This window comes from Geotrypetes seraphini, chromosome 1, assembly GCF_902459505.1.
Source record: "Geotrypetes seraphini chromosome 1, aGeoSer1.1, whole genome shotgun sequence".
Classification (NCBI taxonomy): domain Eukaryota; kingdom Metazoa; phylum Chordata; class Amphibia; order Gymnophiona; family Dermophiidae; genus Geotrypetes; species Geotrypetes seraphini.
In genome coordinates this window covers 119,338,780-119,363,847 of record NC_047084.1, presented here as the reverse complement: position 1 = coordinate 119,363,847, position 25,068 = coordinate 119,338,780, and the positions used below count along the sequence as shown (strand labels likewise).

The 25,068-nt window shown below is 46.5% G+C and overlaps 1 protein-coding gene across 1 annotated transcript in view; it reads right to left on the bottom strand.

Annotated features, from left to right (window-relative positions):
- Positions 1 to 25,068, bottom strand: part of LOC117356932 (long-chain-fatty-acid--CoA ligase ACSBG2-like) — a 102,682-nt gene that overhangs the window by 55,961 nt on the left and 21,653 nt on the right. The window contains exons 3-5 of the mRNA XM_033936894.1: positions 21,114 to 21,333; positions 15,648 to 15,931; positions 14,656 to 14,744 (exon numbers count right to left, since the gene is read on the bottom strand). Of these exons, the coding sequence (XP_033792785.1) occupies positions 14,656 to 14,744; positions 15,648 to 15,931; positions 21,114 to 21,333 (593 nt within the window). The remainder of the gene's footprint in view (positions 1 to 14,655; positions 14,745 to 15,647; positions 15,932 to 21,113; positions 21,334 to 25,068) is intronic.

The following is a 25,068-nucleotide window of genomic DNA, read 5'->3' as shown; positions in this document are numbered from 1 at the left end:
AAGTGACACAGCAAATGATGGAAGAGGTTGTAGGGATTGTGATCTCCCTGGATATCAAAGAACTTTGTCTTCGCAAAGGATTGGTTACTCTGCTCATCTATCATGACCTACAAGTTTACTTTCCTGGTTGCTCTTTTTGATATACTTTAGCTACACATATCTTATAGAAACATGATGGCAGATAAACTAAACTAGACTAAACCTTAAGTTTGTATACCGCATCATCTCCATAAAGATGGAGCTCAGCACGGTTTACAGGTAAATGAGGGAAGGGCATAATAAGAAATTAGAGGTTATGAAGAGGATAGCTAGCTTTACATTTTCAATAGATAGCTTTACGTTTTGGAGAAAAGCCAGGTTTTCAGATGCTTTCGGAATAATTGGAATGAGCCTAGGTTCCACAGCGGGACAGGGAGGTTATTCCAAAGCTCAGTGAATTTGAAAAAAGGGATTTCCCTAATTTACCTGCATACATGACGCCTTTTAACGAGGGGAAAGATAGTTTGAGTATGTGGACGGCTCTGATAGTGTCAGGTTTCAAAGAATTCCAGGATAGTTGGATTAGGGGAGGAAGAATGCCATGTAGGATCTTGAAAATTAGGCCAAATGGCCCATCTAGTCTGCCCATCCGCAGTCACCATTTTCTCTTTCTCTCTCCAAGAGATCCCACATGCCTATCCCAGGCCCTTTAGAATTCAGACACAGTCTCTGTCTCCACCACCTCTTCTAACATAGTAACCCAGTAGATGATGGCAGATAAAGACCCGAATTGTCCATCCAGTCTGCCCAACCTGATTCAATTTAAATTTTTTCTTCTTAGCTATTTCTGGGCAAGAATCCAAAACTCTAACCGGTATTGTGCTTGGGTTCCAACTGCCAAAGTCTCCGTCAAAACTCACTCCAGCCCATCTACACCCTCCCAGCCATTGAAGCCCTCCCCAGCCCAGTCTGCCCAGTAGTGGCCTTAGTTCAATATTTACTATTATTTTCTGATTCTAGATCCTCTGTTTTCATCCCATGCTTCTTTGAACTCCATCACCATTTTCCTCTCCACCACCTCTCTCAGGAGCGCATTCTAGGCATCCACCACCCTCTCAGTAAAGTAGAATTTCCTAACATTGCTCTTGAATCTACCACCCCTCAACCTCAAATTATGTGTTCTGATTTTACCATTTTCCTTTTCCTGGAAAAAATTTTGTTCTACATTAAAACCCTTCAAGTATTTGAATGTCTGAATCATATCTCTCCTGTCCCTCCTTTCCTCTAGGGTATACATATTCAGGGCTTCCAGTCTCTCCTCATACGTCTTCTGGCGTAAACCTCCTATCATTTTCGTCGCCCTCCTTTGGTCTGCTTCAAGTCTTCTTACGTCCTTCGCCAGATACGGTCTCCAAAACTGAACACAATACTCCAAGTGGGGCCTCACAAACAACCTGTATAGGGGCATCAACACCTTCTTCCTTCTACTGGCTACGCCTCTCTTTATACAGCCCAGCATCCTTCTGGCAGCAGCCACTGCCTTGTCACACTGTTTTTTTGCCTTTAGATCTTCGGACACTATCACTCCAAGGTCCCTCTCCCCGTCCGTGCATATCAGCTTCTCTCCTCCCAGCATATACGGTTCCTTCCGATTATTAATTCCCAAATGCATTAATCTACATTTCTTTGCATTGAATTTTAGTTGCCAGATACTAGACCATTCATCTAACTTTTGTAGATCCTTTTTTATGTTTTCCACTCCCTCTTTGGTGACTACTCTGTTACAAATCTTGGTATCATCAGCAAAAATGCAAACCTTTCCTTCTAACCCTTTAGCAATGTCATTCACAAACATATTGAACAGGATCAGCCCCAGCACTGAACCCTGAAGGACTCCACTACTTACCCTTCCTTCCTCCGAGTGACTTCCATTAACCACTACCCTCTGGCGTCTGTCCATCAACCAGTTTCTAACCCAGTTCACCACTTTGGGTCCTAACTTCAGCCCTTCAAGTTTGTTCAACAGCCTCCTATGAGGAACTGTATCAAAGGCTTTGCTGAAATCCAAGTAAATTACATCTAGCATATGTCCTCGATCCAGCTCTCTGGTCACCCAATCAAAAAATTCAATCAGGCTCGTTTGGCATGATTTACCTTTTGTAAAGCCATGATGCCTTGGCTCCTGTAACCCATTAGATTCAAGGAAGTACACTATCCTTTCTTTCAGCAACACTTCCATTATTTTTCCAACAACTGAAGTGAGACTTACCGGCCTATAATTTCCCTCTTCATCTCTGTGACCACTTTTGTGAATAGGGACCACATCCACTCTCCTCCAATCCCCAGGAACCACTCCTGTCTCCAGAGATTTGTTGAACAAGTCTTTAATAGGACCCGCCAGAACCTCTCTGAGCTCCCTCAGTATCCTGGGATGGATCCCGTACGGTCCCAACGCTTTGTCCACCTTCAGTTTTTCAAGTTGCTCACTAACACTCTCCTCCGTGAACAGCGCAGAATCTACTCCATTTTCTCGCATCACTTTGCCAGACAATCTCGGTCCTTCTCCAGGATTTTCTTCCGTGAACAGAGAACAGAAGTATTTGTTTAGCACGTTTGCTTTTTCCTCATCACTCTCCACATATCGGTTCCCAGCATCTTTTAGTTTAGCAATTCTATTTTTCATTTTCCTCCTTTCACTAATATATCTGAAAAAAATTTTGTCTCCCTTTTTTACATTTTTAGCCATTTGTTCTTCCACCTGCACTTTTGCCAGACATATCTCTCTCTTGGCTTCTTTCAGTTTCACCCGGTAGTCCTTTCTGCACTCTTCTTAGGTTTTTTTATATTTCATGAACACCAACTCTTTTGCCTTTATTTTCTCCGCCACTAGTTTGGAGAACCATATCGGATTCTTTTTTCTCTTGTTTTTATTTATTTTCTTCACATAAAAGTCCTAGCCATTTTTATCGCGCCTTTTAGCGTAGACCATTGTTTTTCCACTTTTCTTATGTCCTCCCATCCTAGCAGCTCTTTCCTCAGATACTCTCCCATTTTATTAGCTGTTATATCAAACCAAACCGTTTGATGATCGCTACTTCCCAGGTGAGCACCACTCAAACATTAGAGATACTCTCTCCATTTGTGAGGACCAGATCCAATATTGCTTTTTCTCTCATGGGTTCCATCACCATTTGTCTGAGCAGAGCCTCTTGAAAGGCATCCACAATCTCTCTACTTCTTTCTGATTCCGCAGATGGAACATTCCAGTCCGCATCCGGCAGGTTGAAATCTCCCAACAGCAGCACCTCTCCCCAGATCCCTTGCATATCGGTTGCTTGGATATCGATCTTTACATAGAGAGCTACTCCTCCACCTTCTGGGAGATTGTTCCATGCATCTACCACCCTTTTCTTAGATTACTCTTGAGCCTATCACCTCTTAACTTCATCCTATGCCCTCTCATTGCAGAGTTTCCTTTCAAATGAGACTCAACTCATGCACATTTACATTATGTAGGTATTTAAACATTTCTACCATATCTCCCCTCTCCTGCCTTTCCTCCAAAGTATACAGATTGAGATTTTTAAGTCTGTCCCCATACACCTTATGATTAAGACCACATACCATTTTATTATCCTTCCTCTGGACTGACTCCATCCTTTTTATATCTTTTTGAAGGTGTGACCTCCAGAATTGTATATAATATTCTAAATGAGGTCTCACCAAAGTCTTATACAGGGGCAACAATACCTCCTTTTACCTACTAGCCATACCTCTCCCTATGCAACCTAGCAACCTTCTAGCTTTCGCCGTCACTTTTTCAACCTGTTTGGCCACCTTAAGATCATCACATACAATCACACCCAAGTCCCGCTTTTCTTTCGTGCACATAAGCTCTTCACTCCCTAATCTGTACCATTCTCTCGGGTTTTTGCAGCCCAAATGCATGACCTTGCATTTCTTAGCATTAAATTTTAGTTGCCAAATTTCAGACCATTCTTCAAGCTTCGCCAGGTCTTTCTTCATGTTATTCACACCATTCGGCGTGTCTACTCTTGCAGATTTTGGTATCATCTGCAAAGAGGCAAATCTTACCCAACAACCCTTCAGCAATATCATTTATAAAAATGTTATAAAGAACAGGCCCAAGAACAGAACCTTGAGGCACACCACTAGTGCATGACCTTCCATGACAGCCTTCTCCATTCACTGCTGTACAATTTGGAGTAACATTTAGTTGTGACCAGTGGTGTACCAAGGGGGGGGCAGGGAGGGCGGTCCACCCCGGATGCATGCAACAAGGGAGTGCACAGCCGGCCGGATCCGGAACCTCCCGCACTGCTCCAAACGGCACCTCAGCGCGGCTGCCGTACTTATAACAGAGCAGAGTCAGCAGCCGCACTGAAGTGAACGAAGGTCCCGCGATGACTGCGCCGTCTACCGCCTCTGTTCCTGAAGAGCTAAATGACATTGGGGGGGTGGTGGACCAGCAGTTGCTGTCATCGCGGGATCTTGCCGCAACTCCCTGCGTCTGCCGGACCAGCCCCCTCCGACATCACTTACCTCTTCCATCTGGAGCAGAAGCAGTCATCACGGGACATTGCTGATTTGGGATGTAGAAAGAAAGGAGCATAGCAGGTTGGTGAAGGGAGAGAAAGGAGGTCAGGGTGTTATGGAAGGGTGTGGAGGGTAAGAAAGGGGGGTCAGGGTGGTATGGAAACATGGTGAAGGATGAGAAAGGGGGTCAGGGTGGTATGGAAGGGTGTGGAGGGTGAGAAAGGGGATCAGGGTGGTATGGAAGGGTGTGGAGGGTGAGAAAAGGGGGTCAGGGTGGTATGGAATCATGGTGAAGAGTAAGAAAGGGAGTCAGGGTGGTATGGAAGCTTGGTGGAGGGAGAGAAAGGGGCAGATGCTGATGGAATTGCAGGGAAAGAGACATAAGGGGGAAGGATACTGTATGGAATTGGGTTGGAGGGAGAGAAAGGGGGCAGATGCTGATGGAAGTGGGGGGAAGGGAGAGGAGAGAGTGAAATGGCAGACCATGTGGGTGTGAAAGAGGGAAGGGAAGAAGAGGAGAGGAGAGATGCCAGACCATCAGAGGAGGGAAGGGAAGAAGATGGATGCCAGACTAATGGGGGTGAAGGGGATGCATAAAGTTTCTAGAACGGGAATAGAAAGAGAGAAGATGCCATATAGAAGGGGCAGAGAGAGAGTAGACAGTGGATGAAAGGAAGAGAGTGACAAGAAGATGAGGAAAGCAGAAACCACAGAAGACAAGGTAAAAAAAAATTCTATTTATTTTTTTGCTTTAGGGGAGATGCATAGCTGTTTCTGTGGTGTTGCATTGTATGCAGAGTCCAGCTTCTTGGTGCTTTAGTTTAACCTTTGTCTACGTATTTTTATTCTATCTCCCCATTTACAAAACTGTAGAGTGTTTTTTAGCGTTGGCATCTGAGCTGTTACCCCCAAGGCTAAAAACCACACCACAGTTTTGAAAAAGGGGGAGGGGTTAGTTTGTGATTATATACTAGATGAAGGTGTTTTCTGTGTTCTGTGTGTTCGAAAGACATGGTTTTCAGTTAGGATTGACTGTGTAGGATTGATCTGTACTAGTCTGGCTTGTTTAGTTTTACAATGGGTTTATTGATGTACTGCTCACTGCATATGTAAGATGCTGCCTTTTCCTAGGTACTCATGGATTGTTACTAAAAATCATGTTTTTCATACAGATGGGGGGGGAGGGTCAAAAAATGATGGGCCCCGGGTGTCACATATGCTAGGTACGCCACTGGTTGTGACGATTGCTCTGCTTCCTTCTTCCCGCTGTGACTTGACTCTGAGGCTGGTCTTCTCATGGTGTAAAGGGCTGACCTGTGGGTCACTATCACAGTCTGTACACTTCATGGCTGCTTTACAGTCTTTAACCCTATGCTTGGATGAACAGCAACATTTTTAACAAATTCTGTATTATTTTCACCCGGTGTTGCCCGGATATTTATTGATCCCAATCTTCTGGTATCGATAGTATATTGTATGGTATATGGTATCGATAGATATGATATTGTATTGAGTGATTATGCCAGGTAAAACGGGAAGTATTTGATTGTTTATTTCGTGGAGATCTTCATTTTTAGCAGCAAGAATGGGGCTGAACTTGGACTTAAACGGCATCGGAAGTGTCAGTATTCATCTCAGGGAGCCCAAAAACTATGGATTAGACACTAATATCTGACTTTTTGGACAATTTTTACGTCACCCCCAGTATTTTTTCCCAGCTAGTAAGTCATATGTATACCAAGTTTGGTTGAAATCTCTCCATGCGTTTCAGAGTCATGCCTCACTGGGTCAGACCAATGGTCCATCACACACACAGATACATCTGATTTTATATCTATCTATCTATCTATCTATCTATCTATCTATAGATAGATAATGGTTTCTCCTTAAAACCTTTACATTTCATGAGAGGATGAGGTTTCTTATGTATAGGGATCCTCTACTTTTTCTATAGGAGCACAGTCAGACGGTGTACAAGGGCTAGATTCACTAAGGCCAGAGATCAGATCGGATCCGTGGCTGGGGGCTGATTCACGAAGCGCCCTCAAGCAAATGAGGGCGATTGTAATCACGTCCCCCACCGACCGCACAGATCACTCTCCAGCGATCCTGGTCCATGGGCAGACCATCTCCTTTGCCTGTAGATGGTCTGCGAGTGCTCACCGCGCTCGAAACCTTTTGTTGTTATCAAGCTGGAAACTTTCATGAGCCCGTGGTTTTAAGCCACTGGTTGAAAGCGGGGCTGCAGCACGGGTTAAAACCACAGAGTCGGGGCAGAGAGTAGAGAAGTAGAATCGAGGCAGAGAGCAGGGTTTTTGCTCAAGCAACTGGTCCTTACCAGTCACTTGTTTTTGGATCAGCCAGCTCTATCGGTGTGCCTTCTTTAGTTTCCCCTCATTTGCATGCGCAGATCGGATCGGAGGATGACCAGCCACGAGGTTAGTGAATCGGGTCGCAAAATGGTTGGGACACGATCGTAATCCTTAGTGAATCTAGCCCTAAGTTTCCTGGTGTTGCACACTTCTTGACTGGCTTTTCATTCAGGAAGTAGCTGTCTTTCCTGCTCCAGGTACATCAAACATGAAGCTAAGATCATTTCTCCTCTTTGCCAAATTTTGGATAAGCTTCAAGATGACTGTGATTGTCCTCTGTATATTTTGTTCCTAATGATGACTCTCTTTTTCTCATAATTTATATTCCGCAAATCCTACAATTCTATGCAGATTACAAATGATTCAGGTACTCAAGCATTTTTCCACTCCATCTAATGTACCTGGAGCAAGGGGGATTAAGTACCTTGCCCAGAGTCACAAGGAGCAGTGCAGGATCTGAACCCACAACCTCAGGGTGTCGAGGCTGTAGCTCTAACCACTACGCCGTTGGCTCCCTTCCTCTTAAGGGGAGCCCGGGCCGATGCGACCTGTGACGCGCGGCGAGAGTTAGCTCCGCCCACCCCCGCGCGTCACAGGTCGCATCGGCCCGGGCTCCCCTTAAGAGGAAGGGAGCCAACGGCGCCCAGCCGTTCGGCGCGCGGCGAAGGCGAGCGGTAAAGGCGCTCGCCTTAGCGAGAGCGCCTTTGCGAAGGAGCCTTGAGAAGGAGCCCAGGCAGCCCAGCAACAAACCTAACTTTAACTTTAACAAAAAAAAAAAAAAATTGTTTCTTCTCACTATTTTCTTCTTTCTCTAACTTTTAGGCTTCTCATTCTTCTCTCTCTCTCTCAACCCTTCAGCTTGTCATCCTTCTCTCTCTCTCTCTACTCTTTCAGCTAGCTGCAAGCCGAAAGCCACTCTCAACCACCGAGGGACCGTAGGAACAAGGAGAAAGAAATGGAGGCTACAGGAACCCAGCAGAGCTACCCAGTTTACTGCGTCGAGTGTCATATGTATGACTACCTCCCCTCCGGGAGGCGGGCATACATATGCGGTCGGTGTCAGGAACTGGAAAGCCTGAGGATGGAGGTCGGCAGACTGAGGGTCAAGGTCCAGGAACTGGAGGGACTGGAGGAACTGCGCAACACAGAGGAGACGAGCTGGCCAACCAAGGACACAGACGGAGCAGGCCTCATTGTGGACCAGGTGAGGGACCTCGAGAAATTCATCGAGGAGGCCTATAGGAAGGTGGAAGGACAGGACCAGCAGCTGCACAGACGGATGTCGGCAGACGAGACCCAGGATCCACAAGGCGAAACCGAGGAAGGACCTAGCGGAGGAACCACACAAGAGGAGGAGACCGTGACTCACCGAGACCCCGAGGGTGAGACACCACACTACACCGAGGACACGGACCTGAGACAGAGGAGGTTGCTGAGGAAAGGGAAGTCTGCTATTGTGGTAGGAGACTCGATCTTGAGAGAGGTAGATAGTCACGTAGCTGGAGGAAGGGAGGACCGGCTAGTGACTTGTCTCCCAGGGGCCAAGACACGAGACGTCTCTGATAGGATCGAGAGGATCCTGGATGGAGCAGAGACAGAGGAGACAGCGGTGATAATCCACGTCGGAACGAATGATGTGAGCCGGAGGAACTTCAGCATGGCCACGCTGACTGACCAGTTCAGGGTCCTGGGACGAAAACTGAAGCGGAATACCCGGAGGGTAGCATTCTCAGAGATCCTACCTGTACCGAGAGCAGATGCAAAGAGGCAGGCAGACCTCCAGGCTGTGAATGCATGGTTGAGGAGATGGTGCCAGGAGGAGGGCTTCCACTTTGTGAGGAACTGGACGTCCTTCTGGGGAAAGAGTAAGCTCTACCGGCGGGATGGCCTGCACCTGAGCACAGAGGGAACTAGACTACTGGCTGCCAATGTGAGGAAGGAGATCGAGAGGGCTTTAAACTGAGGAGAGGGGGAAAGCCGACAGCTGATCTGATGTTGACGCTTCGGACAACAGTATCCAGAACAGATACTGAAAGGGCTGACTGCAAGGAAGAAGTAGAGGGACCGGTGGATCTCATGATCAGACAGCGAGGGAAACAACAGGTAAAGGGAGCTTGCTGGGAGAAGGAGGAGACTGAGGGGCATGGAGACACAGGGGGACTGGATGGCAAGAAAGCGAAAGCTGAGGGCATTATAGGGGCTAAACAAGGCGAGGGGGATCGAACGGAGGCCGGGGCCCAGGTGGGGGCAAGAAAACCCAGAGGAAAAGCGGGGAAGTGGAGTGGCGGAAATGTGGGGAAGCTGAAAGCTACAAGGGTAAAGGCGGAGGGCAAAGCAGAAGTACAGGGAACAGGAGAGGCGGCCCAGGTGAATGCAGAGGTGAATGCAGAGGTGGAGGAAAAACGACGAGACCTGCGGTGCTTCTACACAAATGCAAGAAGCCTCAGGGCCAAGATGGGTGAACTAGAGGTCGTGGCCAAGGGGGAAGACCTAGATATAAATGGAATTACAGAAACATGGTGGACAGAGCAGAATCAATGGGATGTGGCGCTGACGGGGTACAAGCTCTACAGGAGGGACAGGACCCACATGAAGGGAGGAGGCATAGCACTATATATAAAGAACTCTATCGACTCAGTCGGGATGGATATGGCAAAGAAGGCAGAGGGGCTGGAATCGCTATGGGTCAAATTGCCGGGAAACAAGGGTGCAGACATAAAACTGGGGATGTACTATCGCCCACCTAGTACGCCAGAAGGAGTCGGACACGACTTGGAAGCTGAACTGAGACAGGAGTGCAGGACTGGAAATGTAACAGTGATGGGGGACTTTAACTACCCGGGGATAGACTGGAGTACGGGTCACTCCAACTGCACTAGGGAAACAGGATTTGTAGAAGCTGTGAGGGACTGCTTCATGGAGCAACTGGTCAGGGAACCGACGCGAGGGAGTGCTACTCTTGACCTCATCCTGAACGGATTAGGGGGGCCTGCAAGCGGGGTAGAAGTGGGAGGACCACTAGGCAACAGTGACCACAATGCGATCAGATTCACATTAGAAAGGGGGACACCCATAGTAAGGAGGACCGCAACAACTGCGCTCAACTTCAAGAAAGGGAACTATGTTGCTATGAGGAAAATGGTGGGGAAGAAGCTCAGAAATATCTTTAAGATGGAGACGGTGGAAAGCGCCTGGACCCTATTCAGGGACACCCTGCAAGAAGCACAAAAAATGTACGTCCCCAATTTCAGGAAAGGCTGCAAGAACAAGCGGTCAAAGGACCCGATTTGGATCTCAGCAGAAGTAAAGAGGGCAATAAATGACAAAAAAGTATCCTTCCAGAGATGGAAAAAGGACCCAACGGAGGAAAACCACCAGGCGCACAGGAAATGCCAAAAAGAATGCCACCGAGAGGTTAGAAAAGCAAAAGGGAAATACGAAGAGGGGCTGGCCAGGGAGGCAAAAAACTTCAAGGCATTCTTCAGTTACATAAAGGGGAAACGACCAGCGAGAGAGGAGGTGGGGCCGTTGGACGATGGGGATAGGAAGGGAGTGATTAAGGAGGATAAAGAGGTAGCTGAGAGGTTGAACACGTTCTTCTCGTCGGTTTTCACGAGAGAGGACACATCTAATATACCGGACTCAGAGGAACTCATGAGTGGGGAACAGGCTGAAAAATTGGAACACATAGAGGTAAGTAAGGAGGATGTCCTCAAACAGATAGACAGGTTAAAATGCGGCAAATCACCGGGTCCGGACGGGATCCACCCAAGGGTTCTGAAGGAACTAAGACAGGAAATAGCGGGCACAATCCAGCATGTTTGTAACCTATCCTTGAAAACTGGAGAGGTACCAAAGGACTGGAAATTGGCAAATGTCACACCTATCTTCAAGAAGGGATCGAGGGGTGACCCTGGGAACTACAGGCCGGTGAGCCTGACTTCAATTGTAGGGAAGATGGTGGAAGCTATGATCAAGGACGGCATTTGCGAGCACATTGAAAGAAATGGTCTACTGAGAACAAGCCAGCACGGATTCTGTAAGGGAAGGTCGTGCTTAACGAACCTTCTGTACTTCTTTGAGGGAATAAGCAGTCGGGTGGACAATGGGGAACCCATCGACATCATTTACCTCGATTTTCAAAAGGCTTTCGACAAGGTGCCACATGAAAGACTGCTTAGGAAGCTGTGGAACCACGGGGTGGGAGGAGATGTGCACAGATGGATCGAGCACTGGTTGTCGGGTAGACTGCAGAGGGTTGGAGTAAAGGGCCAATATTCTGACTGGCGGGGAGTCACAAGCGGTGTGCCACAGGGATCGGTGCTGGGGCCGTTACTCTTCAACATATTTATCAATGACCTGGAAAAAGAGGCAAAGTGCGAGGTCATAAAATTTGCAGATGATACCAAACTGTGCGGCAGAGTTAGGTCCAGGGAGGAGTGTGAGGACCTGCAAAGGGACCTGGAGAAGCTGGAGGACTGGGCAGACAAATGGCAAATGCGCTTCAATGTGGAAAAATGCAAGGTCATGCATATAGGGAAAAAGAACCCGTTGTTCAACTACAAAATGGGGGGGGCATTGTTGGGAGACAGCAGACTTGAGAGAGACTTGGGTGTGCTGGTGGATGCATCACTGAAGCCATCTGCACAGTGCGCAGCAGCCTCGAAAAAAGCCAACAGGATGCTGGGCATCATAAAGAGGGGCATCACAACCAGGACGCGGGAAGTCATCATGTCATTGTATCGAGCGATGGTGCGTCCGCATCTGGAATACTGCGTGCAGTATTGGTCGCCATACCTCAAGAAGGACATGGCGGTGCTTGAGAGAGTCCAGAGGAGAGCGACGAAACTGGTAAGAGGGCTGGAACACTGCCCATACGCCGAGAGGTTGGATAAGCTGGGGCTCTTCTCCCTGGAAAAAAGGAGGCTCAGGGGAGATATGATAGAGACCTTCAAGATCATGAGGGGCATAGAGAGGGTGGATAGGGACAGATTCTTCAGACTGAAGGGGACAACAGGTACGAGGGGGCACTCGGAGAAACTGAAGGGAGATAGGTTCAAAACAAATGCAAGGAAGTTTTTTTTCACCCAGAGGGTCGTGGACACTTGGAATGCGCTGCCGGAGGAGGTGGTCGGGCAGAGTACGGTACAGGGATTCAAACAGGGATTGGACGGATTCCTGAGGGATAAAGGGATCGTGGGATACTGAGAGAAGTATCCAGGAAATAAGTATATAAACCCGACCAGGTCGTGCATGTGCAAAACCGGAGGGTTAGGACTTCGATGGGAAGATAGGACTTCAATGGGAAACCAGGGTGGCAAGGGGGCCCCTTCTGGTGATTCAGACAGGTGACCTGTTTGGGCCGCCGCGGGAGCGGACTGCTGGGCAGGATGGACCTATGGTCTGACCCGGCGGAGGCACTGCTTATGTTCTTATGTTCTTATGCACCACACACTGTCTTTTATGTTATACAGCAGCTTTCTAATGGTCTCGTTTAGGCCCCAAGATGTATCCAAGTAACACATGAAACTGTCCGCGCAATGCGCAGCGGCAAAAAGGGCAAACAGAATGCTAGGAATGATTAAGAAGGGGATCACGAACAGATCGGACAAGGTTATCATGCTGCTGTACCAGGCCATGATATGCCCTCACCTGGAGTACTGCGTCCAGCACTGGTCACCGTACATGAAGAAGGACATGGTACTACTCCAGAGAAGAGTGACTAAAATGGTTAAGGGGCTGGAGGAGTTGCCGTACAGTGAAAGATTGGAGAAACTGGGCCTCTTCTCCCTTGAAAAAAGGGGACATGATCGAAACATTCAAGATAATGAACGGAATAGGCTTAGTTGATAGAGACAGGTTGTTCACCCTCTCTAAGGTAGAGAGAACAAGAGGGCACTCTCTAAAGTTAAAAGGGGACAGATTAAGTACAAACGTTAGGAAGTTCTTCTTCACCCAGAGAGTGGTGGAAAACTGGAACACTCTTCCAGAGGCTGTTATAGGGGAAAACACCCTCCAGGGATTCAAGACAAAGTTAGACAAGTTCCTGCTGAACCAGAACATACTCAGGTAAGGCTAGACTCTAGTAGGGCACTGGTCTTTGACCTAAGGGCCGCCGCATTAGCGGACTGCTGGGCGCGATGGACCACTGGTCTGACCCAGCATCAGCAAGTTTTATGTTCTTATGATTGCTTCCAGTTCCTGAAGGAGATCTCCTAATTCTTGTAACTTGTCATTATCTTTGGAACATTCCTTACTCTCTTCATCAATGCCTTCTGGATAGCTTCTGAGCTGCCATAGTGCTGTTTGAGCAATTCCCACATTTTTTTCTGGTCATGCAAATATGCATCTTTTAATCCCTTCACTAGTTTGGCTGACTCAGTTCCCAGCCATTTTAGCACTAATTAATTTCACTGATTGAGTGAGTCCTGACATATCTCTGTATCTCCTAAAGCAGCGGCGGCAGCTGTGGTGGCCGGCAGGAAGAGGCAGCACTTGGAACAAGCTGCTCCTGGCCTTCCCTCGGCCACATCACTGATAATGCAAGAGACAGAAGCCCTGGCAGGGCAGGCCAGAAACTGCCTCTTCCTGGTAGCCGCTACTGCTGCTTTGGGAGGCCCATTGAAAGTGAATCGAATCATATCGAAAAATCAATTCAATGGGCCAAATCGAATTGAATCTAAAATGTTTTCCCAGATTGGGGCAGCACTAATGGAGATAAAAGGGGGGTACTACCTAGCATGCTTAGAGAACAAACAAAGCAAGAGAAAGAGTTCCATAAGACACAAGAAGCTGAACATGTGCTTTGAAAGAGCCAAGTACAGGAAACTACAAGACTGGAGGAAATGTTTTTCTACTCAGAGAATAGTTAAGCTCTGGAATGCGTTGCCAGGAGATGTGGTAATAATGGATAGCGTAGCTGGTTTTAAGAAAGGTTTGGACAAGTTCCTGGAGGAAAAGTCCATAATCTGTTATTGAGAAAGACATGGGGGAAGCCTCTGCTTGCTCTGGATTAATAGCATGGAATGTTGTTACTCTTTGGGATTCCGGAATCTTTTGTTACTCTTTGGGATTCCGGAATCTTGCTATTCTTTAGGATTCTGAATGGAATGTTGCTACTCCTTGGGTTTTGGCCAGGTACTAAGGACCTGAATTGGCCACCGTGAGAATGGGCTGCTGTCCTTGATGGACTGTTGATCTGACCCAGTATGGCTATTCCTATGTTCTTATGCCTCCATGCCATAGGGGGCAGAACAGAGAGTATTCCTATATCATAAACAGAGAACTCAGATCTTATATCCAATCATGTCCCTGCCTGTATGCACTGACTGCTAAGCAGTGGCATAGTAAAGGGGGGAGGGGTTGTCTGTCCTGGCACCGGACCCATCCTCCTCTCTGCCTCCCCCTGCTCCTTCCCCGCCCCCCCCCAACCACCCATGCACGCCCTTTCCCTTCCCTCGTACCTCGAATGTTCATGGCGTGAGAAGCAACTCCAACCTGCTCCTTGCACCAGTGTCAGTTCTTCCTCTGACATCACTTCCTGGACCCGTGCCTAGGAAGTGACATCAGAGGAAGATCCGATGCTTGATGCGACTAGTAGGTTCGGGTTGTTAAGAGCTATGGGGGAAGAGAAGGAGTAGATGGGGGTGGGGGGAGCGAGGGAGGGGTGTCACCGCTCCGGCCGCCTCTCATCCTAGCTATGCCAATGCTGCTAAGTAAGCAAGAGGCAGACAAAATATGCTCTCACCCGGCCAGAATGGCTCCAATATTTGCGAAGAGCCACTCCGGGGAGTTGTAGCCCAGGATTACAACACCATGGAAACGCTGCAGACCAAGCTACGAGAGATCACAGAGAAACAGCAGCATTAGAGAACGTCCTGGATTCTGAATTCAGAATGACACTTCATTTACTGTGCCCTCCCCCCTGATTTGGGACTGCAGCCCTGCCTTTTTTAAGGAATTTGAACTGCAAGTTGGCAGATGCACCTTGAATGGAATGTTGCTACTCTTTAGGATTCCGGAATCTTGCTATTGTTTGGGATTCCGCATGGAATGTTGCTACTCTTTGGAATTCCGGAATCCTCTCCCTTCTGACACCCCTCAACTGGTGTCTCAGGGCCCGTCTGGAGGGCCTTCGCGCATACGCAGACATCAACATGATGATGCCACACATGCGCGTGATGTTATTATGGTAACATCCGCACCCTTCCAGATGCTTCAAGCCACGGCCACTATGTTTAGTGTGCCGCGGCTCGAGAAAGTTTGCGGGACACCACCTTAATCACTTTGATTGCTCTTCTTTAAACCTTTATAATTCCTTTTTTTTAAAAAAAAAAACTTTTCTCCTAAAAGGAAAGAAATGGCTCCGCTTGACGCCTACCAGAGCTCTCTGCAATTCACTAGGACAAATTGAAAAGAAACATTTCTGCATCTTCTCCAGCTCCCAAACAAGTTAGGGATGAGAAACTCAACAGTGTGGGCAGGAAAGATGAGCCAAGTGATATTTTTTTGCTGTCTACTATGCTATAAATCCTACAACATGGAATTAAGCTATGACAGACATTTGGCTTTTCATTTGTGTTATGTCAATAACAAGAAGAGACCACTTTGACGCATCTAAAGGAAGCTTTATACTCTTCCTGCTACTAAGAAAGGAAAGAAGGCACGTGGATTTACCTTCAGGAAGCTACGATATATCTCTACGGAGAAAGGGAAGGGTGGAAGAGGGAATAGATTCACCTTTAGGAAGCCTTTAGCTGCTGCCCGGCACGCCTGGTAATATTCCAAGTATGTGGTGGTTTTCCACTGTCCATCTCTCTTTACAGCCAGTGCCGGTCGGTTGCTGTAACGCTCCAGGGTCTGCTGGAAGAGCTGGTGTATGGTGATGGGAGGCTCTGCCCCAGGTCCTGACTGCCCCATGCGTAATCTCACTGCACCGTCCTTCTCTGTTGTCCACAGACTGTCTGCAGGAACTAGTTTCGATGCTATGGAAAGGTCTCCATGAGTATCCGAGGACAAGTCACCTGGGAAAGAAAGAGAGAGGGAAGGAAGGCCGTCCATCACAATCTCTCTTCTCATACCTCTGCCCTTTTAAGAGATATATAGAAACCAGATGGCAAAAGAATAGAAGAGTTGCCCTACTGGAACAGACCGAAGGCTCATCAAGCCCAGGATCCAACAGTGGCCGACCCAGGTCAGAAGTACCTGGCAAGATCCCAAAGAGTACAACAGATTTTTAGGCTGCTTATCCTAGGAATACGCAGTAGATTTCCCCAAACCATTTCAACAATGGCTTATGGACTTTTGTTTTAGGAAATTATCCAAACCTTTTTTAAACCTCCGAAGCTAACTGCTTTCACTACGTTCTCCAGCAATGAATTCTAGAGTTTAATTACATGTTGAATGGAGAAATATTTTCTCCGGTTTGATTTAAATCTACTACTTAGTAGCTTCATCACTTGCCCCCTAGTCCTAGTATTTTAGGAAAGAGTGAACACCACTCATTATTTTATAGACCTCTATCATATCACCCCTGAGCCGTCTCAGCCACTTTAGCCTTTTCTCATAGAGAAATCGTTCCATCCCTTTTATCATTTTTGTCACCCTTCTCTGTACCTTTTCTAATTCCACTATATCTTTTTTCAGATATGATGATCAGAACTATACACAGTATTCAAGGTGCGACCATACCAAAGAACAATAAAAAAGCATTATTACATTTTCATCTTAGCTTTGTCTCATTATTCCATGCCGATGTACATGTTCAGTAATTTTGTTCTTTATAATAGTCTCTACCATTTTGCTGGTGTCAGACTTGTCGATCTATAATTTCCTGGATCACCTCTGGAACCCTTTTTAAAAATCAGTGTTACCTAGGCCACCCTCCAGTCTTCCGGTGCCATGGGACCGGACAATCTACACCCCAGGGTGCTTAGAGAGCTGTGTGATGTCCTGGCAGAGCCATTGTCTGTGATCTTCAATCTTTCCTTGAAGGCGGGAAAAGTCCCCTTGGACTGGAAAACAGCCAATGTAATCCCACTCCACAAAAAGGGCTGCAGGACAGAGGCTGAGAATTACAGACCGGTAAGTCTCACATCCATAGTGAGTAAACTCATGGAAACACTAATTAAGCATAAATTAGATACAATCCTAGACGAGAAGAATCTACGGGATCCCCGCCAACATGGATTTACCAGAGGCAGGTCCTGCCAATCCAATCTGATTAGTTTCTTTGACTGGATAACAAGGAAACTGGATGTGGGTGAGTCCCTGGACGTCGTTTACTTGGACTTTAGTAAAGCTTTTGATAGCGTTCCGCACCGCAGACTATTGAACAAGATGAAATCAATGGGACTGGGAGAGACGTTAACTACATGGGTCGGTGATTGGCTAAACAGTAGACTTCAGAGAGTGGTGGTAAATGGTGCCCCTTCAAAAACGTCGGAGGTGATCAGTGGAGTGCCTCAGGGCTCGGTCTTGGGCCCGATCCTCTTCAACATATTTGTGGGAGATCTGACTCAGGGGCTTCAGGGTAAAATCACATTATTCGCCGATGACGCCAAACTATGCAACATAGTAAGTGAGAACACTTTACCAGACAGTATGACGCAGGACCTACTTCTATTGGAACATTGGTCCTCGACTTGGCAGCTAAACTTCAATGCTAAAAAATGTAAGGTCATGCACCTCGGCAGCAGGAATCCATGCAAAACTTACACACTAAATGGTGAAACCTTAGTTAGGACCAAGGCGGAACGTGATTTGGGGGTGATCATTAGCGAAGACATGAAGACTGCCAATCAAGTGGAGAAGGCTTCATCAAAGGCAAGACAGATGATGGGATGCATCCGAAGAAGTTTTATCAGCCGGAAGCCCGAAGTTATAATGCCATTGTACAGATCCATGGTGAGGCCTCATCTGGAGTATTGTGTACAATTCTGGAGGCCACATTACCAAAAGGATGTGCTGAGAGTTGAGTCGGTTCAAAGAATGGCCACCAAAATGGTCTCGGGACTCAAAGACCTCCCGTATGAAGAAAGGCTGAATAAATTGCAGCTATATTCACTTGAAGAACGTAGAGAGAGAGGAGACATGATAGAGACGTTTAAATATATCACCGGCCGTATTGAGGTGGAGGATGATATCTTCTTTTTTAAAGGCCCCTCTGCCACAAGAGGCCATTCGCTGAAAATCAGGGATGGGAAATTTCATGGCGACACCAGGAAGTTCTTCTTCACCGAAAGGGTGGTCGATCGTTGGAATGAACTTCCACCTCAGGTGATTCAGGCCAGCAGCGTGAAGGATTTTAAAAGGAAATGGGATACACATGTGGGATCTCTAGGGGGGTAAATTCAAGGGGGTAGGGTTGTTGGAGTGGGCAGACTTGATGGGCTGTGGCCCTTTTCTGCCGTCATCTTCTATGTTTCTATGTTTCTATACTGGATTTTAAAGATAAATTACGGTTTAATAATAGCTCTGCGAGTTCATTTTTCAGCTGTATCAGCACTCTGAGATGTATACCATCCGGTCCAGGCAATTTGCTACTGTTCAATTTGTCAAATTTCCCCAGGACATCTTTCAGTGCTACAGTTTCTCTGATTCATCAGCACTGAATACCATTTCTGGCACCAGTTTCTGCCCAGGGAACCAGGCTGGCATGAGCAACATGTAGGAGAAGTTCCTTACGCAAGCGAAGATCTACAGGAGTGGGAGGGAGGGATGGCGCAAGCATGACGTGTTGTGCAGGGTGGAGTGGAGAGGTGCCGGTGCCCCTACCTACATGGCACCCGAGGCAGTCCACCCCCCACCCCCCTTACTATGCCACTACTTGTAAGATATACATATGAACATAAGAATTGCCGCTGCTGGGTCAGACCAGTGGTCCATTGCGCCCGGCAGTCTGCTCCCGCGGCGGCCCTTAGGTCAAAGACCAGTGCCCTAATTAAGACTAGCCTTACTCGCGTACGTTCTGGTTCAGGAGGAACTTATCCAACCTTTTCTTGAATCCCTGGAGGGTAAGGAAAGGCCAAACAGCTGAGAGGCAGGGGAAGCACCAAAAGCAGCCTCTTGCCACCCAGCTATTCGGGGCAGGAAACTTTTTTTTTTTTTTAAATGGGCACAGATGCTGTGTGTGTTACACACACATAATATCTGCCCTGCTGATGACGGCCCTACCCACATGTCAATTATGTAATCATACATGTTCCATGCACATGCAACCGTGCAAATGTAGAACCACCAATAATAATAATAAAAATAATAAAAAGTTTATATACCGCAGGACCGTGAAGTTCTTTGCGGTTTACAATGATTAAAAATGCTACAAATTGAGTAAAACTAACAAAGTTAAAAGCTAGTGACTAACAGCTCTAGAGATCAGTTATTGTGGAATAAGATTGTACAAATCGGCTATCTAAGTACTTCAGGAACAGACATGTTTTTAGGTGTTTCCTAAATTCCCCATAAGTATTAGTGAGCATAAGTAATTGTTCCAGATCTTTACCCCATAATGCTGCCTGATATGAGAAAAGATGTTGATGATATTTTTTAAAGTTTACATCTATGAGACAAACTTGATTTTTTCTTTTGCATAGAGCATTTTGGACCCCTGTTAGATTACAAAAATTAAATAGTTCAATGTCTAATAGATGCTGGCATTGTAAGCTTGAAGTAGGGACTTTGGATCATCTTTTATTTTTCTGTCCCTATATATTAGCCTTTTGGAATTCGATCTGGGATCAAATAAATTCTTTATTAGATAATCCTGTTGCATTAACTTATGATACTATGATATTTGGCATATCTATGAGGAAAAAGAGTCAGATATCGGCAAGTAATAACAAACTTTTATTGATTATGACAGGAGTTGCCATGCAACATATTACTACAAATTGGAAAGATCACACAAGACTTAATTTTAATTTCTGGTGGAATTCACTATGTCACATATATAGAATGGAACGTTCAATAGCAATACAAAATGGAAATTATAAAAGGTTTAATGAAATATGGGGGCCATTGACATTGTTTTGTAATGAATAAACACCATTTTCTTAACATTATTTATGATTGGAAGGGAAAGGGGAGGGTTTATATAAATGAAAAAAAATAAATAAAGAAATATGACAAAGATTGATTCAATTAAATAATTGTATGGAAAGGGAGGGGGGAAGAAGGGTTTAGATATATATACCTTTGTTATGATCTTGATAGATTTATCAAGTGATGTTAGTAAATCTATGCATTACTTATATTGTGCACTTGCTGAAAGTTTAAAAATGAATAAAGAATTATAAAAAAAAAAAAATAAAGTTGACATCCTCTAACTGGTGGAGAAACAAAATTCAAGTGTGAGCTTCTCTTATGTCTATTGGTTGAAAAAGAAAAAAGGTCAGTTATATATTCGCATATCCAAGCATTACCGGCTGTAAATACAAAACCTTCCTGGACAGAACTTTTAAGTACCAACAACACAAATGGAGCTGAACTGACCTACGTCGCCTTTAGAAAAACCATAAAAACTGCCTTATTCGACAAATATGTCAACTAAACTTCAACTACACCTCTCTCTTTTTCCTTTTTCTTTTACCTAATATGTTCCTCCCTGAAAAAATTCTAAACAAACAGTGTTATGTAATTCACCACTTCATCAAAAAGGACCTCTCTGAATTTCTAAACAAACTGTATATTATAATTGCTGCATTTCTAAGATTCTGTATACTGTCATTTCTCTATCGCTGGTTGTCCAGCTCTCTTCAGTTGTAAACCGCCTAGAAGTCGCAAGATTATGGCGGTATAGAAGAATAAAGTTATTATTATTTAGGAGCTAATCCAAATTAAACCTTAAAACAAAAACAGCCAAACTTAAATTTCACACACGCCTCCATCGGTAGCCAATGCAGAAGTCGATAAGAAGGTGTGACGTTTTTAAAAGTTAATGCTTTTACTGTATGTATTTATAGAGCACCTCTCTGACCAAACTACTTAGTCAAAGAGGCTTTTTCCCATTAAAATGCGTTTAGAATTATTGGACTTATGGGTATAGTACTATTAACTGTTCTTTCTACCATTTTGCTTGTGACTCACTTTGCCTAAGTATCAGCATTGCAAACTTAATTCAGAGCATTGAGGTTCAAATCCTGCATTCGGGCCTTCCAGTCCCATGAAACATCAACACTCCTCTCTAAGAAGAACATCATTTCTTACCTCCGAAAGATAAGGTGATGCTTGCTGCCCCTGCTGATTCTGGACCATTCAGCCTCTGGGCAGTCTCTCCATCCGGAGTCCTCTTCTGCCCCTCCATTCCTTCATGTCCCTCTGCAGTGCTCCCCTTGCCGTGTTGCTGTGTCCCTGCTGCTCCTTTCCTTTCACTTTGCTCTGGTACCTCCTGGTGCTTAGTAGAGGGAAGCGTAGATAGATGTGAAGCCTAGGAAATTTGAAAGGTCTTGAGTTTCAGGACAGACAAATGGAAAGTGAGTGTGTGGCGCAAGGGTTGGGTTCAAATCCCTCGCTACTCCTTGTGACTCTGGGCAAGTCACTTAATCCCCTCATTGCCCCAGGTACACAGATAGGGAAATATGATAAAGTACCTGAATGTAAACCACTTAGGATATAAGTGATATATAACTAAATAAAATAACTAAATCTGGATCCTGCTTTCTGCATATAAGTAGGATGATTGATTATGGCATAATGATGCTGGTATTAATAGCTCTGTATTGTAACACCACTACAGAAGGCCCTGTAACTCTGTGTAGAGCCCAAGTATTGTAACACCTTTACAGAAGCTCATGCAAACCGCTCTGAATTGACTCCCCAGTCATTAGTAGCAGTATAGAAGCTCTCAATAAACAGGGCTTAAACTTGTCGGTACCTGAAAGGTTGTTTATCTAAATTTAGCTAACAGCTTTTCGTTTGAAGTCTGAGGCAAGTTGCCCACAGTTATTTCCTATTTATTTATTTATTTAAAACTTTCTATCCAGCACCATACCATAATTCTAGGCAGGTTAGACTGTATTTTTCGCTCCATAAAACGCACTTTTTTCTTCACAAAAGTGGGTGGAAATAAGAGTGTGTCTTATGGAGCGAATACTGCCCCCCCCCCCTTTTGTAATCACGGCGGTCCAGCGCTTCCACTGGCAGCCTTCCAAACTCCCACAGTGCTGAGCATTGCTCAGAGGTCAGCAGAACTGTGATTGAGCCAGATCGCAGTTTGGAATAGCCCCTGTCTTGGCAGCCAGCTCCACCAGCCTGCCAGCCCTGCGAAGCCGTTTCCACCTCATGTTTCTCTTCCACCTGCCACGAGTCTTGGCTTTTTGCACCAGGCCTTTCTCTTCCCGATGGCCCCCGCCGTCCAATCTTCGTCCGCTGCCTCCCATGCACATGCATGATTGACACTGATGCTCTAAGGCAGGGGTGTCCCACCTTTTGGCTTCCCTGGGCCGCATTGGCCCAAAAAAATGTTTCTGGGGCTGCACAAATGCTGCAGCAAGACAGAGGAGGGAGCTGGCAAGATGCTAAACACCTGGGGGCAATAGAGAAAAACACTGCATCGCCCTTGACCGGGGCTACACAAAATACTTGGGGCCGCAGGTTGGACACCCCTGCTCTAAGGCATTGGTGAGCGACGGTAGTGACCGAGTGAGACCCGGGTGGAAGTTGCGTGCTGGCAGGCATGCTGTGCGGCAGGCATGCTGTGGAACAGCACATGGGCTGCTGGACTGCAGATCCCCTGAGCCCACTTCTTCCTTTCGTGCTGGATAGGAGAAAGATGCTGGAGATCCATGAGAGAGTTGCGCACGGGCTGCTGGACTGCGGATCCCCCAAGCCCGCTCCTTCCTTCTGTGCTGGATAGGAGAAAGACGGTGAAGACCCATGAGAGAGTCATACTGAGGGAGTTGAGGGGTGGGAAGCAACAGTGCGCTATATTAATCTCAGGGGGGGGTGAGGGACTGGGAGACATAAGAGATGGTGGCCATGGAAGAAGGGACAGAGACACAGAGGGGCAATGCTGATCAGAGGGGGAGAGGGAGGGACAGGGAGAAAGAGGATGAAATGCAGGACAGGACAAGACACACACACACACAGAAGGAAAATGCTGAATATGAGGGCAGAAGTAGAAAAAGGAGAGAAGAAAGGAACAGGATATAGAAGGGAGATGTTTGTTATACAGGACAGATAAGGCTGCAGGAAGAAGATGGTGGACATGGAGAGAGAAGAAATCTATAATAATAAAATGCTAGCCGCGCATGCGCACTCTCACCGCGTGTTCCCTGAGATCTGATCTGTCGCACTGTGCTGGCGAGACTGTGCATGCGCATACTATGTCACCAGCCGACGATCACCTCCACAAGGCCGCTCCCAGCCAGCCGACGATCGCCTCCACAAGCCGGGACTGGGGCACAAAGAGCGTCTCCTGCCCCCCCTCTCCAGGACGAACTGAGAAATGGAGCAGGGCCGCCCTCTGCGACAGACTAGAGGAGTCCGAGTCCTTTGCCACCCCCCTTTCCCTTCCCTTCCCGCAGACCCGACTACGAACCTGGTGATTCAAGCAGCGTGTGCAGCAGTCTTCACACGCTGCTTCAGGCCCTTCTACTGCCCTGATTTACTCTGCCGCATCTCTGATGATGTCATCAGGGACGTGCCGAATAAATCAGGGCAGTAGAAGGACTCGAAGCAGCGTGTGAAAACTGCTGCACATGCTGCTGGAATCACCAGGTTCGTAGTCGGGCCCGCGGGAAGTGAAGGGGGGGCGGCAAAGACTCTCTATCCGAGTAAAGAACAAACGGCAGAGACCGGGCCTGTACTAACTCCCGTGGACAGGGAGAGCGGGAAGAGGTACTGATGGACAGGGGGGGGGAAATGAAGGGAGGCCTACTGCTGGATAGGGGGAGCAGGAAGAGGTGCTGATGGACAGGGGGGGGGGAAATGAAGGGAGGCCTACTACTGGACAGGGGGAGCAGGAAGAGGTGCTGATGGACAGGGGGGGAAAAATGAAGGGAGGCCTACTGCTGGACAGGGGGAGCAGGAAGAGGTGCTGATGGACGGGGGGAGGAAATGAAGGGAGGCCTACTGCTGGACAGGGGGAGCAGGAAGAGTTGCTGATGGACGGGGGGGAATGAAGGGAGGCCTACTGCTGGACAGGGGGAGCAGGAAGAGGTGCAGATGGACGGGGGGGAAAGGAAGGGAGGCCTACTGCTGGACAGGGGGAGCAGGAAGAGGTGCTGATGGACAGGGGGGAGGTAAAACAAAGGGAGAAGGGCTGCTGCTGGATAAGGGGAACAGTGAAGGGATGGTGGTGGACACAGGGGAGGTAAAAAGAAGGGAGAATGGACAGGGGGAACAAGCAAAGGGGTGGTGGACAGCCAAAAGAAAGAAAGACAGAAATACAGAAAGCGGCTAAGGAGACAGAGAGAGAAAGAAATAAAGACAGATACACACATATATTCTAGCACCCGTTAATGTAACGGGCTATAAAGCTAGTAATAATAATAATAATAATTTTATTTTTGTATGCCGCCATACCGGGAGGGTTCTAGGCGGCTCACAACAGGGGCAATACATACAATACATAAAAATACAACGGATAAAATAGTAAAACCAAGCAAATTAATACATCTGGTTAAAAAAGGAAGAACAAGTTAAAATAACAACATACATTAAGATACCAGCCTATCGAATAATTGTGTCTTTAACAATTTTCTGAAATCTAAAGAAGAAGAAGCCTCTAACATTATTTTTCCTAGCCATGAATTTAATTTAGCGGCCTGAAATGAGAAAGTTCTCTCAAGAAACTTTTTGTAATGACAAGATTTTATGGAAGGATATGAGAACAGATGCACTCTACGTGTACGGTTATTATTAGAGTGCCTCAAAGAAAAATGAGGAATAAGATAGTCTGGTGACATGCCAAAAACTACTTTATAACAGATGCATGAAAACTTAAACAAAACTCTGGACTCCATCGGCAACCAATGGAGTTTTTCATAAAATGGAGTAACGTGCTCCCATTTTTTAAAGCCAAAAATGAGGCGAATAGCAGTATTCTGGACTACTCTTATTTTTTGGAGAATTTTCTTCTAAGCCCCTAAATATACAATATTACAGTAGTCAAGAATACTTAAGATAGAGGACTGAACCAACAGGCGAAAGGAGGCTTCAT